The following is a 16,957-nucleotide window of genomic DNA, read 5'->3' as shown; positions in this document are numbered from 1 at the left end:
ATGGAGACAAGAAATATATCTCGTTCCAACCCCATTTAGTTAATGGGGAGAAATCTCTTTCAGATTTGAGTGGAGACCGTATGAGGACGGAGGCAGAAATATAATCTTATCCCAACCCCATTTAACTAACATGTAGAAAATCCCTTCCAACCCCATGGGGGTTAGAGATTTGAGTGGGACTGGACCGAAGACAAAGACAAAAATATAATCTCATCCCGACCACATTTGACTATTTAGATTCAAAAGTAATATAAAGGTAGTATTTGTTTTAATTTTGGAAGAAGATTTGTTGGACCAACCCCATCGAAATGTTCATTAAATTCCCACCAAAATGCATGCCTTTCTCTCTTAGATCTCCTTACTTATTCTTCTTCTCAATCTTCACATTGGCAGCCAAAGTTGGAGCTCTAACCTTCCACCCCTTATTGTCGACTCTAAGCCCTATGCACGTGACTTCCCCGCCCGACGACCCACCGGAAGGTTCTCTCATGGCCGAGCTCCGCCTAGCTTCATACCTGATTTCGCCTCCACCCCAACATCGTCGTAAGTTCTACTCACAATGCACTACATATTCTTTTCGACTTTAGAATTGTTATAAATTTTAAAAATATGAGGACTAAATCGCTATTTTTATAAAAATTCACGAAAATATTTGCATTTAATTGAGTTTTTAAAATATTCCAAAATAAATTGAATAATAGTACACTCATTAAATTAAATGGCCGTAAATTGTAGGCCAATAATAAAAGCTACGATCCCTCTGCAAAGGCCCCCTGCCCTAAACGTTGGGGAATATCCAGGCCCAATGGTCCCCTACGGGATATTCCCCAAGGCCCATTTACCAAATTTATTTATTAATAAATTAATAAAAATGTATTTTAATCTTATTTTTTAAAATATTTATGTATACGTAAATACAATAATTTTTTATTTTTTATATAAAATATAAATGAATATATAGTATAGTATGTGGTATAAAGAGGGTGTAATAAAGGAAGCCCATCTCCACCTCCTTTTCTGTTCACATCCGACACTCATGATATTGTCGTTTTCATGGGCGGTTCCAATCCAACCACATCAATAAATTAACTCCCCACATTTCCTCTTTTGTTCATTACGACGTGTCGTCTGAGCCTGAGGTAGTTGGGAAGAGAGTTAAAATGTGCCTACTTCATTAAATCATCCTTTTTTTGGGCCTCATTTTCCTACAATTTTTTTTTTTTTTTTTTTTTTTTTTTTTTTTTTTTTTTTTTGTGATCTCTCTTTATCAGTTTTAATTTCAACGCTTTAAAAAAAATGTTTTAATTTAATTACGTGTTGCAATTAATGTCACGAGCCAACTAATTGACCATAAAAATTTAGGTAACAAAATAATTGTTTTTGTCGAAAAAAACAATGTTTGTAGCATCATTCTGCAGTGTATATAAGAACGTCCATATGACTATTCAACTACATCAACAGTTGAAATGTAAAGTGAATCGATGAATCTTATGATTTAAAGTTAATAATGACTCACCCACTTTAGTACAACAATAAAAATTAGGAACAAAAAAAGATTTTTTGTCCATAAAATTCAAGATTGTCGTCTTTTTTGTCGGAGATATGAAAAAGGACACTTGATTTAAGTTTATTATTGTCGTTGTAGAGGCCCTTAACATCATCAAGTAAACTTCATTTACTGGAATGGTTATCCTCGCATAATTCTCGTCTAGATTTTAGCTTTAAACTTTTCCGAACTTCCAATGTTAACTATTTGAAAACCCTAATTTATAAGCTTAACTTATAGTGTAACGAGGAACCGAACCGAGCCGTGGTTAGGTTGAGTATGGTATCCATTTAATGTTTGTTAGCAAAAAATTAAAACTTCCCCCAACAACTTCTCCACACTTAATAGTTTGAGTTCAATCTCTCATTTATTTCCCCTCCAAACCCAACAACAATATTTATTCACCCCATAGCTCTCTTCTTCTCTTTCAACAACACCCTGCTTTTTGATCCACCAAAAATCACAACCAAAGTTATGACTCACATGGCTTTCTTATGTCTTCTTCTTATTGTCTCCCTCCTCCTTTCGTCTCCGAGGACGATAACCGAAGCAAAGGTCTCGGCGGTCATCGTCTTCGGTGACTCATCGGTTGATGCTGGAAATAACAACTTTATTCCGACTATTGCAAGAAGCAACTTCTTACCGTATGGTCGGGATTTTGTTGGTGGGAAGGCAACCGGAAGATTTTCCAATGGGAGAATTCCGACCGACTTCATTTCTGAGGCTTTCGGGCTGAAGCCGACGGTGCCCGCTTACTTGGATCCTGCTTATAACATCTCGGATTTTGCCTCTGGTGTCACTTTTGCTTCTGCTGGAACTGGCTACGACAATGCCACTTCTGACGTTTTGGTAATTTTGGATTCGATGATATTTTTGTTCTTTTTAATATTTTTGTTCTTTTTAAATATTGCTATGTAGTACTTGTTGAGGATTATTGGGAGAGTCCCACATTGGTTAATTTAGGGAATGATCATGAGTTTATAAGTGGGGAATACTATTTCTATTGGTATGAGACCTTTTGGGGAAGCCCAAAGCAAAGCCATGAGAGCTTATGCTCAAAGTGGACAATATCATAACATTGTGGAGAGTCGTGATTACAATATTTGTGAAAAGCCGTGTAACAGGATGTGATGGTGACTAAGATATTTGTCTGAATTAAATTTAAAAATACAATATTGCTTCTTAAAGATTAATGATATATGGTAGTTTTTGAAAAATGCAGTCAGTGATACCATTATGGAAGCAACTTGAGTACTACAAGGAGTATCAAGCAAAGCTGATAGCATATCAAGGCTCAGCCACAGCAAACGAAACAATGAAAGAAGCTCTATATGTGATGAGCTTAGGAACCAATGATTTCTTGGAGAATTACTACACAATGCCAGGCCGTTCATCCCAATACAACATTCAACAGTACCAGGATTTTCTCATCGGAATCGCGGGTGGGTTTATTGAGAAGCTCCACGGCCTCGGCGCTCGGAAAATCTCCCTCGGCGGGCTACCGCCGATGGGGTGCTTGCCGTTGGAAAGAACAAGAAACGTTTTTGGAAGCAATGACTGTATGGAGAGTTACAACAATCTGGCTGTGGACTTCAACAAGAAACTCGAGGCTTTGACTGTGAAACTCAACAAGGACCTTCCCGACATCGAGTTGGTGTTTTCAAACCCATATTACGTTCTGTTGCAAGCGATCAAAAAGCCCTCTCTTTACGGTAATAAACTTAAATTGATAGGCTATGAAAAAAATGGTTTGTTTCTAAATTATGAAGTTTTCTTTCTTCATTATAGGTTTTGATGTGACATCGACGGCATGCTGTGCAACGGGGATATTTGAGATGGGCTATGCTTGCAATCGGAACAGCTTATTCACTTGCACAGATGCAAACAAGTACATATTTTGGGACTCATTTCATCCAACTCAAAAAACCAACCAAATCGTCTCTGGGTATGTGGTCAAGAACGTACTTTCACAATTTCTTTAATTACTCCGTTGATCAAATTTAAAATTTTGGAGGTTTTGAAACTTGTTCACACAAAAGAATGAATTTGTTCAAACGGTAGAAAATTTTCTTTTGAAAAGTCGTATTTGATCCATAATTTACATGATATATTAAGCTTCAATCAAATACGTCTTTTCAAGATATGTTGTCTATCGTTTAACAAAATAATTCTATTGTTTGAATAAATTTTCAAAACATTTTGTTATTCTCATGACCACCCCTCTAGCATAGTATGGACTTTCCTTTCTACCATAGTTCTATGTATCAAATAGAATAAGCTTGTACTATATGTTATATATTAGTATAAAGTTAAATATATATAGAAGCTAGGCCAAGAACTTGATTGGATTTGCTTATCCTATGAATCCAATATTATAACTCAACTAATTTATATTAGTATTAATTAAAAAGTTCAAATTCAAAACTCTATTCCATAGGATAAATTAAAATAAATATTTTAAAAAATAAGTGATAATATATAGAACACCACCACGCTTTTTTTTTAATGTATAAAAATTATTTAAAATTAAACACATTTTTTCGCACACAATTTTGTTTAATTATCTCTATAATTAAAATACATTATTAAATTACTATAAAAGACGACAATTAACCAAAACTAGCACAAAGCAATAGAAGAAAGTTGATAAGTTGGCAAAGAAAGAAATATATGTCAATTATGATTTAAATGTTTAAACCTACCTAATATTCTATTTTAATTACAAACCAACCAACCTAATTAAAAGAGATGATGATGATGATAATAATAATAATTAATTAATTAATTAATTAATTAAATCATATTTTCTTTAGCTAAAAAGGATAATGATATTAAGAGATAATAACTTGTTCCCCTAGATGCTTCCTTTATAAAAGGCAATATGACCCAATTTGAATTTTGAATTTCAGAAGCGGAAGTATATTATTTATTATAAGAAAAAGTGATCATGGAAACGATTCTAAAATAGTCAAATAAATTTCTAAGCATAATCATGAATCCATCTAGACTTTGGTCATGAAGGACCATAATCCTTCCAAAACAGAATTGATAAGATGAGGAATTAAGAAGCAATTTTTAGAATGGGAAGAAACTAAAATCTAAACGCTAAAAAAACAGTCAACATGGAATAATTTTCCAACCCAAATTCAAAAGGTGAACAAAAACACGATAAGCTAAAGTACCATATTCTCCTGCTTTTTGGGCGGCTTTAGCTCTGAGCAACCCCATCTGTAGAACAGATTGAATTGGACTCAAAATCCACTAAACCAGCTTGCTTCTGAATTCTGATATACTTTTTTCAAGAAATCTGAAAAGTTGTGAGTATTTGAATCCAGTTCCATCAGTGGTAGCATGCCTAATATGGCATATGATTTATGGTGAAGATTGAATATGAAATGATGAACTAATGCAGCTAACATTTGCAGAAAAATGAAAAAAGTTGACTACGAATATCATAATTATGTGTACGAGAAGCAATAACCCCATGGAGAAAAATCAGGTGAGAGAGAAAGATGAGGGAACTATAGAAATGTCATAGAACAAGAGAATCCAAGGGGGTTTGGTTTGAGAGAAACTTGATTTCTGTAAAATTCCCAAATAGAGATGAACATGAATCCTAATGCTAATACAGTGAAGACTGAATCACGCTATTGTTTCCTTTGAATTGATTGAACATGGTGAAGTGAGATGCACATTCAGAACAAGATGAATGGGATTGGAGACATTAACGTACAGAACCCTTGCAATATCCATGGATTTCTTCCCTTTTCTCTAACAACAAAGAGATACAGCCAAGATTCAGAGGTCTTGTGTGGGTAAAATTCAGCTGCTAATCTACACCATGAACTATGAAATTAACAAGTAGAGAAGCAAATTTTTCTCATTCAATAAGCATGTTGAGACAGTTTCCATTAAAGTTCTGCTCAATCGATAGGAAAATTAGATAGATAACGGAAGGGCGTGGGAGAAGAATGAACCATTTGGTCTTGTAATTGAGAAGCAGAATATTATCAAAAGCACAGGGCAGTAGCATGAAGATCATCACCGGATAAATCGACGTCGTGCAGCGGCGGCAGTGGAGGAGGTAGATTCAGATCGAACGGCAAAACTCTGCGAATTGACGACGTGTGAGCATATTCCTCACTATCATCAACAACCGAGGACGACGAATCACAGTCGCTATGGCAATCGTCGGGCGAGACCAGCGGCAGGGACTGCCGGCAGATTTTCGGAACCGATGGAGCTGGAATCGAAACCCGCGGCCCGCTAAAAGACTCCACGGTGGAACTCAGGCTACTCGATGTAGGTCTATTGACTGGAATGTCACTAATCTTGCAGAGTCCGGCGGAATCATGAAACTCCTGCGAGAACGGAATTTTCTGATGAACAGAGATAGTAGATGGATGCAACGGGAAGTTCGTTTTCGCCTTCGGTCCCCGGAGAGAGAGAGCAGCCTCATCGTAAGCTCTGGCAGCATCCTCCGCCGTATCGAAAGTGCCGAGCCAAACTCGAGTCTTCTTCCAGGGATCTCTAATCTCGGCGGCGTATCGTCCCCATGGACGCTTCCTGACGCCTCTGAATCGCACTTCTTTATCAGGTTCTTGGACTGTTTCTGCCGCCATCAACGGATCCATATCTCTGCCTCGCCGCATGGATGAATAATGAAGAGGACGGAATGTTTAGGTAAAAAGGAAACCAAATCAAGAGGATGTTGCAAGAGGTTTTCGAAGATAGTAGACAAAATGCAGAGTAGTCTTCGCAGGTTCTTGATCATTTAAGCTACCACCTCCACTGAAAGAACTGTTACCGCCGCTGCCGGCGCTCCATCTCTGTGAGAGAGATCTCTTGCTCTTTCCTCTAACGGTTTCCCGATTCAGTCTTCCTACTTCTTCTTCCTCCTCCTCTCTGCTCTGCGAGATTCGCTTGGGTCCGTTTTCTTGCTTTGGTTTATTATTATTATCATTTATTTTGGATAAGAGCTACACGAAGTAATTCCGGAAAGTACCAGAATGCCCTCCACCGTTCCTTTTCCCCCCTCTCATCCGATCATAGCTCTTTAACTATCGATATTCATTTTAAATAGTAATTAAAAAAAAATATATATTAAATAATAATAATAAGTAGAAACTGAATTTAATCATACATTATATTATTAAAATTAATAGAATTAAAATGATGGTAAAAAAATTTAATTAATTCCGTTCATTCAATTCAAAACCGTAAAAGTTGAGTAAGGTTAGATTTTATTTTTTCCGTTTAGATTAAGTTAAATTTTTTAAAATCCAAGAATTTAGTTCGGGTTGACCTCTTTTTTTGTCAAATCAAAATATGGTTACAATACAACTTACCTTGCTCTGCTTTTTTAACTACTGAGAATATTTAGCGTTTATAACTGATTTTAAGGATGAATTTGCTACGTAAAATATTTAAATTTTATGAGAATGTTATTAATATTAAACCTAGTTTTTATTGGATTTTGTTATTTAAAAAGTTTAAATATATATTTTATTTATTATTGGAGAATTTAAAATTAATATTTTCAAAATAACCTAGTGGGTAAAAATAGTTCCTGGATAAAATTAATGACATATGTTTAAATTATAAAACTTAAATTAAATTTTGAATAACCAATAATAATTTAAGAGTCATTAATATTATAAGTTCAATAATTATGCTTAATAGGGTTTGATCCTCCTTCGACCTTGAACGTATACTATTATACATGTCGAATAATTAACGTATCAAATTATTAAAGTTGATTTCTTTTTTATTTTAATTTATGCACGTTACCTTCCAACTTTCAATTATAATTATCTTTTTTAAAAAATTAGTCAAATTATATGAAAATATTTTATTTAATTTCCAAGTTTAATTATGATTTTAAAAAAATAATATTAAAAAATGATAATTATAGCGAAAAAGTATTTATAAACAACTTTAGCTAATTATTTTTTATATTTTAATGTAATATAGTATTTACCTAAACCATTAATTCCTATTAATTATCTATAAAAAATATTTAGTTTTGTATGTTATTATTGTGAATTATTTTTGAATAAATATAGTTCAATTATTATCTAATAATTTATTGAATACGACTTAATAACTATTGAAGGTTGGGCTTATAAATAAAACAATAAATGATAAACTTGACTATTAATTATAATATTAGATAATAACAATTTAATTTGTTTATTTAGGAAATAATGTGTAGAAAATACATTTTTTTTTCTATGGTGGGGTTTGCTATCATGTTTTGCCTTTAATGATGAGATTAGTTGTATCATATGATTATTGTTTTAATTTTATAAAGTCAATAATATTCTTACTCTTTTAATTATATCAATTTTAAATTTTATACAAAATATATATATATATATATATATATATATATTATCAATTTAAAAGTTTAACGGGATTTTATTTGAAAATCAACCCTTTTATTAATTTTGTATTTAAGTAAGTCGACGTTGATATATAGACAGTTCTCAAAGATAGTACCAATAAATGGTTTAAATTAAGTTACGTGTAACAATGTAGAATTTAATTCGTTTTACTTTTGAAAATTACTTTTGAAAAGTTAATAATTTAAATTAATTCAATTATTAGCATATAGTTTTAATTTTTAATATATACATTTTTATCTGTTGCTGATGGGGCCACGTGGTCGCTAGTGGGCTGACACCTAAACAAGTGGTTAGGAAGGTGCCCTCCAATGGCCAGTTGACACGTCACTAAAAAAAAAAAGGCTAAACCAAGCCTTCCAAGTGGGCAGCACTAACCTTTTGTGCCCCCTCCCACCCTTGAATTTCGAAAAAATAAACATTTTATTTATTTATTTATTTCATCAAATAATAATAATTATCTCTTACTTTACCACAATTAAGAAATAAGTGTAGAGATGAATTGTTCAATAGGACTATCTAAATTGGATAATTAAATTGAAAATCATGAGTATATAAATAAAATATATTTTTATGGATATAATTTTTTCATAGGTATGGTGTGGGCTTTCAACCTGGGCTTATGTGGGCCGTAGGCCCAATTGACTTAAGTATATATGGACCTTTCTACTCGATTTAATCGATAATTTAGTTGTGGCAGTAACGTATTCCTCCTCCATCGCACAGCGTTGGAGAAACTATAAAATCGAAAAAGGCTAAAAAAATTTCCTTCCAAAATAAACAGACTGTTTCCCTTTCCCTCGCGCGCGCTTCGTCTACCTTGAAGCCACTACAGGCAGTACAGAAGACCAACCATTCTGCTCTTCTTCTTCCCCAAAATTCTCCCCTCAAAACCCTAAACGGAGCTCCGCTTTCTTGAGGTTTCTGTTCTTCATTTATAATTTTTGCTTTCTCTGTCTTCTCTGTTACTGGTATGGCATTCTTCCTTTTCATTTTTTTTTTGTTTGACTTTGTTTTGACGCTTTTCTTTTGTCGTTGGTCTCTGTATTTGGCGGTTCCGATCGAGTTGAGAATTTTCAGCTGTTTTTTCACTGTGTGTTTTGCTGCATTGTTTCCGAATGCGACGGATGTTTCCTTCATTTTCATGCAATATAGGACTACGGCTTTTCTTCTTCTTCTTCTCTTGGTTTGGTCATTCTTTTGCTTGTGGAGTTACAGTACATTGTCTTGCGTTCCTAGATTCTTCTTGTCTATGATGTTTAGCTGCATAGTTCTATTGTTTTTCAACTGGACTTACGAGCTGTTGGATCATGTGTATGATATCCTTTGCTGGTTGAATGTTTTGGATTATTATTTGGTTATTTTGTTGTTGTATCAACTGATGAAGCTCAATTATTAGCGATGCCAAGTTCCATTTCGTTGAAACGCACTAAAATTTGTTCGGCTTGTAATGTTATAGACTGTTTTTGTTTTTAGCTCCTGTTTATTTCTATTGACTTGTTTCAGACACATTGAGACGTTATAACGTTGTGAAGTTCTTAAGATGATCTCAACTTGTATGTTTAGTGTAGGGCATTATGTTCTCTACAAGTTGTTAACCCTGTGCGTTCGCTGCTCCAGGTTTTCTGGTTGGTTTAAAAGATGATTAACATTACTAACATCCAAGGGAAAAGAAGCGAAGCTTCTCCTTTGCCCCTGACGCCACCTGTACCTCCTGATACGAAGCCAGAAAAAACAATGCCTCCTACGTATACGATCATGAGTAGACGTGGTGTAGGAAGCAAAGGGAGACGCATTCCTTTGCTTACTAACCACTTCAGTGTATCTGTTAATGCTCCAGATTTAATTTTCTATCAATACAGTGTATGTATTTTTTAAAAGAGTTATTTCTTGGTACCTGCCTTTTATTTGCTGCCACTCCCCTTGGGCTTCATATTTATTTTTATTATTGCTTTTGGTTTAAAGGTTTCAATTTTCTATGAGGATAACAGGCCTGTTGAAGGGAAGGAAATTGGGCGGAAACTGATGGATAAACTCTATCAAACTTATTCTACTGAACTTGGTAATAAAAGGTTTGCGTATGATGGAGAAAAATGTCTTTACTGCGTGGGTCCTCTGCCACAAAACAAGCTTGAGTTCACTGTGGTGCTAGAGGGATCATATGCAAAACTGTATGTCCATGTATCATTTCATATTCCAACCAAATACTTATTTTCTTTCATTTATAACTTACAGTTACTTCTGTTACAGAGAAACTGGTAGCTCTGGGGGCAGTGGGAGTCCGAATGGGATTGGAAAGAGGTCAAAGCGTAGTTTTCAGTCGAAGACTTTTAAGGTTGAGCTAAGCTTTGCTACAAAAATTCCAATGAAATCCATTTTTACTGCCCTCAAGGGAGCAGGGGTGGATAATGGCCACAGTCAGGATGCATTGAGAGTGCTTGACATTATCCTGAGGCAGCAAGCAGCAAACCGGTAACTGGGTCATACTGTGTTCTAAGCTAGCTCATACATTCGTACATGCATGCACACACACACATATTTCTGTCTGTCAACTAATATCTTCACAAAGTCCCGTTGATAATGTAGGGGATGTCTTTTGGTAAGGCAGTCATTCTTTCATGATGACTCAAGGTACTTTGCTGATGTTGGAGGAAGGGTAACAGGAGTACGAGGATTTCATTCTAGCTTCCGGTTGGCACAGGATGGATTATCTTTGAATATGGGTAATACTTTTATGTATTGTTTTTTATTGATATAAGATTTTACATGCTATATGCCACTCATTATCAATATAAAATCCTTTATATCATTTTACAGATGTTTCTACCACAATGATCCTGAAGCCTGGACCAGTGATTGACTTCCTAATAGCCAATCAGAATGTACGGGAACCACGTTATATTGATTGGGCGATGGTACAGAACTGACAAGTACCTTATTCAGTTTCGACTTGGGTGCTGCAGTTCTTTTCTCTCTTACATCCCTTTCATTCTTGTTTGTGCTAATGTACAGGCAAAAAGAATGTTAAAGAATTTGAGGGTCAAGGCTAGCCATCGGAACATGGAATTTAAAATCATTGGTTTAAGTGAAAAACCTTGTAACCAACAATTGTATGTCATTGTTGCACGAAACAATTTGGAAGGAAAATTTCTGCTACCTTTTGTTCTTGAAAGATTCTGACCTTCCATCTTACTTTTGTCCTAGTTTTTCCATGAAACTGAAGAATAATGGCAGTGCTGATGGGCAGATGGTTGATGTTACTGTTTATGAATATTTTGTCAGACATTGTGGCATTGAATTGACATATTCTGCTTATTTGCCATGTCTAGATGTTGGGAAACCTAAACGGCCAGCTTATTTGCCTTTAGAGGTTTGAACAAATTGTTATGTTTAAAATTAATAATTGATTTTTCACGATGATTTTATCTTGAAGACGTTTAACTTTCTTTCTTTTGGGGGAGTTCTAGTTGTGCTCACTTGTTTCACTTCAACGCTACACAAAAGTTTTGTCTTTAATGCAAAGAGCATCTTTGGTAGAAAAATCAAGGCAGAAGCCTCAAGAGAAAATAAAAGTTCTCACTGATGTAAGTTTTTCTCTAAACCTGAAATTGTATAATTTTTATTGTTAATAAGCATTGATTTACAAAGATTTTATCTGGCAGGCTTTGAGAAATTATCAATATGATGAGGATCCAGTGCTAGCTCAATGTGGGCTGAAAATAGAGAGACAACTAACAAAGGTTGAGGGTCGTGTACTCGAATCACCGAAGGTAGATTTACCTATGCTTTGGTATAGATAGATTTTTGGAGTCATACTGGTTTCAACAATCTTTTGTTCTGCCTTAATGACTACAATTTTGATTTCAGTTGAAAGTTGGTAAAAGTGATGATTGTATTCCACGTAATGGACGGTGGAACTTTAATAACAAGGTAAGCCTAAACTACATGCAGTTCTTGAGGAGGAAATTGAATATATTAGAACACATGCATTATGTCTAATTTTCTCTTTCCTTTTGCCGACACTTCTGAATCCCACTCGCATTGACCGTTGGATTGTGGTCAATTTCTCAGCACGCTGTGATACTAGCTACATATCACGTGAACTGATAAATTGTGGAAGAAATGAAGGCATTGTAGGTTTTATAGACCATGCATTATGTTGCATAATTTTTTTCTATTTCTCTTCCGCATGCATATGCTGCATACTTTGACCATATAATTATTTCTATTGTAATTTCTGTCTAATTGGACTCTTTTACATGCATATATTTGCAGCATATTGAAAGACCAATTACCTTGATCGAGGAAGACCAGCATTCTAGAAGGGCCAGCCCTGTTGACAGGGTTGAGAATATTTTCGAACAGATGATGGGAAAGGTGTCAGATGCACCATCTTTTATTCTTTGTGTTCTCCCAGAAAAGAAAAATTCGAATATTTATGGTCTGAATTTTCCCGCCCCTTCTTGTGCATTCTTTTCTTCAGATTCTGATCATTCATGCATTATGTTTTATGTAGACTTTTACATCTAAAAAGGTACCTGGAAGAAGCGTCCGTGTGACTTTGGCACCGTTAACTCTGCATTTTTGCCCTCATTTCATTCATTTAATTGGGCTGTTCTTTCTTAAGTAATTCATTCTTTCTCTTCCTTTACATTGTGAAAGGACCTTGGAAGAAGAAGTGTCTATGCGACTTTGGGATTGTTACACAGTGCATTTCCCCTGCTAAAATTAATGATCAGTACATAACTAATGTACTTCTTAAGATTAATTCTAAGGTAAAAGTTCAAAAAAAACCTTGAGCAGTTTCGATTTAGTCAATGATTTTGTGTGTTAGGTTCCTTTTGCTAATGCATTTTGCTTTTCTTTTAGCTGGGAGGTACAACCTCATTGTTGGCTATTGAGCATGCATCTTGTGTTCCGTTAATAAAAGATACTCCAACGTTGATCTTGGGAATGGATGTGTCTCATGGGTCTCCTGGACGATCGGACGTTCCATCAATTGCTGCAGTAACTATACCTTTTGTTTCATGTCGTGTGATATTAACTTATTTGGCAAGATACTTGATGGTTGGTTTTACTTTTGGATCGTAGGTTGTTGGGTCCAGATCCTGGCCTTTGATATTAAGGTATAGGGCAGCTGTACGGACCTAGTCGCCTAAGGTGGAAATGATTGATGCTCTATATAAGCCTTTGGAGGATGGCAATGATGATGGTATCATTAGGTATTTTTCATCTACAACAATTGTTCACCTGGAAGACTTTTTTTTTGTTTTTTTTTGTTTAAATTTGTCGCATTTGCACCATACTATATTTACACAATCTAAAAATATTTTAGAATTCTAACTCGTAAATCTCAGAATGATGTCCTGAATTTGTTGGTTAAATTTATCGTACTTTTAAGTCATGAGTTTGTGTAATATCCATCATACAAGTTCGAGGAATAGTGGTAAATATTTTACTAATTAAATGCTCGTCTCCTGTAATGCAGGGAATTGCTTTTAGATTTCTATAAAACTAGCAACGGCCGCAAGCCAACTCAGATCATTGTCTTTAGGTAGGACTGAGGTGGTTAAATAGTTTGTTTATAATCACATGTCCATCCACTTCGTTCCTTTGACTCCCATCCTTGAGATTTTGATTTTATTCTCAGGGACGGAGTTAGTGAATCCCAATTTAATCAAGTTTTGAACATTGAGTTGGATCAAATAGTCAAGGTACTTTATGCCTACAATTATATTCCCTAATCACTCTGAACTTACACTGTCTACTGTATTCATAAACTAATCAAGTTTTGGCCATCTTTCCTTTTGTTTTTGGATCTGATCATATGTTTGTTGGTTGATGGAGAAAAATTTGCTGCAGTTTTTTAAAATGATCCGTGCTTCATTTGGTGACCTAAACTTTTACAAAGTTCGTTAAAAGCTTCCAAGAACATCGATCGAATTTTAGTATTATATGGCATTGGCAAACTTTAATTTAAACCATGGGCATCTAATGAAATTGGTTGCCCTCTGATCAGCTGTCAATTTAATACTAGATACTGAGATGTTCATTTTAGTGCAGGCTTACCAACATCTTGGAGAGGTTGATGTTCCAAAGTTCACGGTTATTGTAGGGCAAAAAAATCACCACACAAAATTTTTTCAACCTGGTGCCCCTGAAAATGTTCCACCTGGTCTGTTACTATTATTGGTTTTTAATTTGTTCATTTAGACTCCCCTTATTCTAGTGTTGATACTCTCTCTTTGTAGGAACGGTTGTCGATACAAAAGTTGTACATCCAAAAAATTACGACTTCTACATGTGTGCTCATGCGGGAATGATTGTAAGTCTTTTAGTAATATGTAATTCTAATATGTTGGCATTGGAATATTTCGATAAACTCTACTCATTTTATGGTTTGTACTAGCTAGTAGCGAAGCTAAGTTCTGCTGTTTTATTCTCTCTAATTTTGATTCTTGTATTAATTACAGGGCACGTCAAGGCCGGCACACTACCATGTCCTGCTCGATGAAATAGGTTTTTCTCCTGACGATCTTTAAAATCTTATTCATTCACTATCATATGTGTAAGTATACAATTCCTCTAAATTTACCAGCTCTTCATAAGATTTCCTATTGCAAGTCATTATTAGTGGGGTTTACGGATCTTGATATGTTCTTCAGGTATCAAAGGAGTACGACTGCACTTTCAATTGGTAATTTAGTTATGCATGATTTATTCTTTGAAAAATCTTTTCACAACATAATCTTTAATTCCTTTTCCTGATCCAACTGTTATCTCATTTCCTTTCATTTTTCAGCCGCACCAATATGTTATGCTCATCTTGCCGCGTCACAGATGAGCCAGTTTATTAACTTTGAGGAACTGTCTGAAACCTCTTCTGAACGAGGAACCATTACTTCATCGGGGAGTCTTTCGATTCCAGAACTTCCACGGTTGCACAAAGATGTTAATGGTTCTATGTTTTTCTGCTGAGGCAGCATCTTTTCTTACATCAGGTATATATGGCTTAATTTTTAATGGCCTAGGATATTTTGTGTAGATACGGCGGGAACATAGGATCAACATATATATCAAACCAACTTAGACGGTGGTAGGACAATGAGATAAGAGATAGGTCAGTAGAGAAAAGTACATAGCAGCAACCTACCAAACTTAAATTAGTGCCAAGTTCTTTTCTTATTCTAGATTATTACCTTTGTTTTGATTATAGTATACGTTTAGCTGTTATTCCCGGGAGGCCCATTTTGAATTGAACCCACTGTATTACTGAAGATGATGAGTTTACAACTGTCATCAATCCTAATTCTACCTCTTTGCCAAGCATTTTTCTGGAAGCATGCACGAGCTAATCCTTTCATTCCCCATTAGATGTATACCTTTTTTATTCCATTAAACAAATTCAGCTATGCAGATTTTTTGGTTCTTTTTTTGTAATAGTGAGTCTGAGTCTGCCAGACTCGGCAGATATTGTCCTTTTTGGACTTTCCCTCAAAGTTTTAAAATGCATCTATTAGGGAGAGATTTCCTAACTTTTATAAAATAATACTTTGTTCTCCTCCCCAATCGATGTGGGATCTCTAAATCCACCCCCCTTCGGGGCCCAACATCCTCCCCTTTTCCAATCAATGTGGGACCATCCAATCCACCCTCTTTTGGGGCCAGCGTCCTTGCTGGCACACCGCCTCTTGTCCACCCCCCTTCGGAGCTCAACCTCCTCGCTGGCACATCGGTCAGTGTCTGGCTATGATACCATTTGTAACGGCCCAATCCCACTGCTAGCATATGTTGTCCTCTTTGGGCTTTCTCTTTCGGGCTTCCCCTCAAGGTTTTTAAAACTCGCTAGCTAGGGAGAGGTTTTTAGACCCTTGTAAAGAATACTTCGTTCTCCTCTCCAATGGACGCAGGATCTCATGTTTATTTATTTAAATGTAACAAGTTATTTCTGATGCAACAGTTTCTGTTGGGCAGTTTGTTTCAGCCTTAGTGTGAATTGTTGGTTTCTTGACTAACATTAGCTACCAATATAATTTTCCTCTATCATTAAGGCATCCATGTGCATGTCGACATCTGCTTCTATGTAACGTTACATAGAAGCTTGTTGATGGTAATTTTTTATTTGCCACGATTTCGATGTAAAAGTATACGAAATGCTATTTGTAATTTGGGAGAGATAATGCAAAATAATGAAAAAAAAATGTGCAGCCGTGGCGCTAGCCACAAGCTCCCTTGCTTGCTTGAGGGTTTTGTATGAATTTAAACTTGAAGTTGAAATTACGTTGTGGAATTATAATTATGCATTTATGAGGTGAATGATCTATGATTTTTATTGGTTTCTTTGGTTTCTTAGGATTAGGGCATGGCTTTTCTAATATTGTGCAAGATAGTATTAAATCTAATTGGCCTTGGATTTATTTGAGCCTATACTCACCTTCATATTGGACATTTTTTTTGTTCTTTTCTTATCTATTTCCTCGGGTTCAACGTTACCCAAAGTATCATGCATAAATTTTTCTGTAGATGAGCTATTATTACCTTCTTCCTCCAATTCAAATTGAGTAGAGCTGGTTGAGTTATGTTTACTTTTCCATCATTCAAGTTTTTTACCTTCTTTGTTTATTATTATTATATCATCATCATTTCTATTCTTATTTATGCTTAAATGTCTTTGTTGCATTGCATTGTTCTTATGGTATTATCAGGTATATTTATGGTTATAGTGTCATGAAAAGTAGCTTTGATCAAACCTTGAATTTGATTCTATTCATATCAGGAAGGAAGGTAATTAAATTGAACAAGAGCTGATTTTGAACTTTCTTCAACAAAATATCTTAAAACAACTCCTTTTTGATTGCTTATACTTCACCGACTTCTTAGTTGTTGACCATTTTGCAATTTCTAAATGCTCTACTAAAGTCAAATTTTGTTAGGATTTGACAATTCTCAAGAACATTATCCATTTGTTTATCGGAATCCCACTGACTTTGTGAGATACTAAAGCTTA

General features: G+C 35.1%; 2 protein-coding genes and 1 pseudogene across 5 annotated transcripts; 2 read left to right on the top strand and 1 right to left on the bottom strand.

Annotated features, from left to right (window-relative positions):
* Positions 1-1,275: 1,275 nt before the first annotated feature.
* LOC111811145 (GDSL esterase/lipase At2g04570) lies at positions 1,276-3,956 on the top strand. The gene is made up of 3 exons (XM_023697886.2): positions 1,276-2,395; positions 2,769-3,258; positions 3,335-3,956. Exons 1-3 carry the CDS (start codon positions 2,021-2,023, stop codon positions 3,526-3,528), a joined length of 1,059 nt encoding a protein of 352 aa, XP_023553654.2. The 5' UTR covers positions 1,276-2,020; the 3' UTR covers positions 3,529-3,956.
* A 547-nt stretch (positions 3,957-4,503) lies between these two features.
* LOC111776494 (ethylene-responsive transcription factor 3) lies at positions 4,504-6,504 on the bottom strand. Of its 3 annotated transcripts, none has more exons than XM_087117795.1 (2): positions 5,592-6,504; positions 4,504-4,901 (listed from the first exon to the last, which is right to left on the bottom strand). In XM_087117795.1, the coding sequence occupies exons 1-2, from the start codon at positions 6,196-6,198 to the stop codon at positions 4,798-4,800; spliced, it is 711 nt and encodes a 236-aa protein (XP_086973921.1). In that variant the 5' UTR covers positions 6,199-6,504; the 3' UTR covers positions 4,504-4,797. The 3 variants fall into 3 exon arrangements, with proteins under 3 accessions (XP_086973921.1, XP_086973922.1, XP_023511720.1); XM_087117796.1 differs by having other exon boundaries at positions 4,504-4,853; XM_023655952.2 differs by lacking the exon at positions 4,504-4,901 and having other exon boundaries at positions 5,277-6,503.
* Positions 6,505-8,713: 2,209 nt separating this feature from the next.
* On the top strand, positions 8,714-16,191 carry LOC111811207 (protein argonaute 16-like; annotated as a pseudogene). Its single transcript, XR_015411983.1, has 23 exons — positions 8,714-8,870; positions 9,571-9,813; positions 9,916-10,121; positions 10,201-10,422; positions 10,537-10,673; positions 10,768-10,865; positions 10,963-11,060; positions 11,155-11,320; positions 11,418-11,534; positions 11,613-11,720; positions 11,818-11,880; positions 11,970-12,083; positions 12,226-12,391; positions 12,613-12,725; positions 12,820-12,957; positions 13,042-13,172; positions 13,439-13,504; positions 13,601-13,664; positions 14,014-14,125; positions 14,202-14,275; positions 14,424-14,518; positions 14,616-14,647; positions 14,753-16,191. The product of XR_015411983.1 is annotated as a protein argonaute 16-like (transcript).
* The last annotated feature ends 766 nt before the right edge of the window (positions 16,192-16,957 follow it).

Source organism: Cucurbita pepo, chromosome 15 (assembly GCF_057944985.1).
Source record: "Cucurbita pepo subsp. pepo isolate OVF chromosome 15, ASM5794498v1, whole genome shotgun sequence".
Lineage (NCBI taxonomy): Eukaryota > Viridiplantae > Streptophyta > Magnoliopsida > Cucurbitales > Cucurbitaceae > Cucurbita > Cucurbita pepo.
Note: the sequence above shows the minus strand (reverse complement) of the source record. Positions and strands in the feature narration are given on the sequence as shown.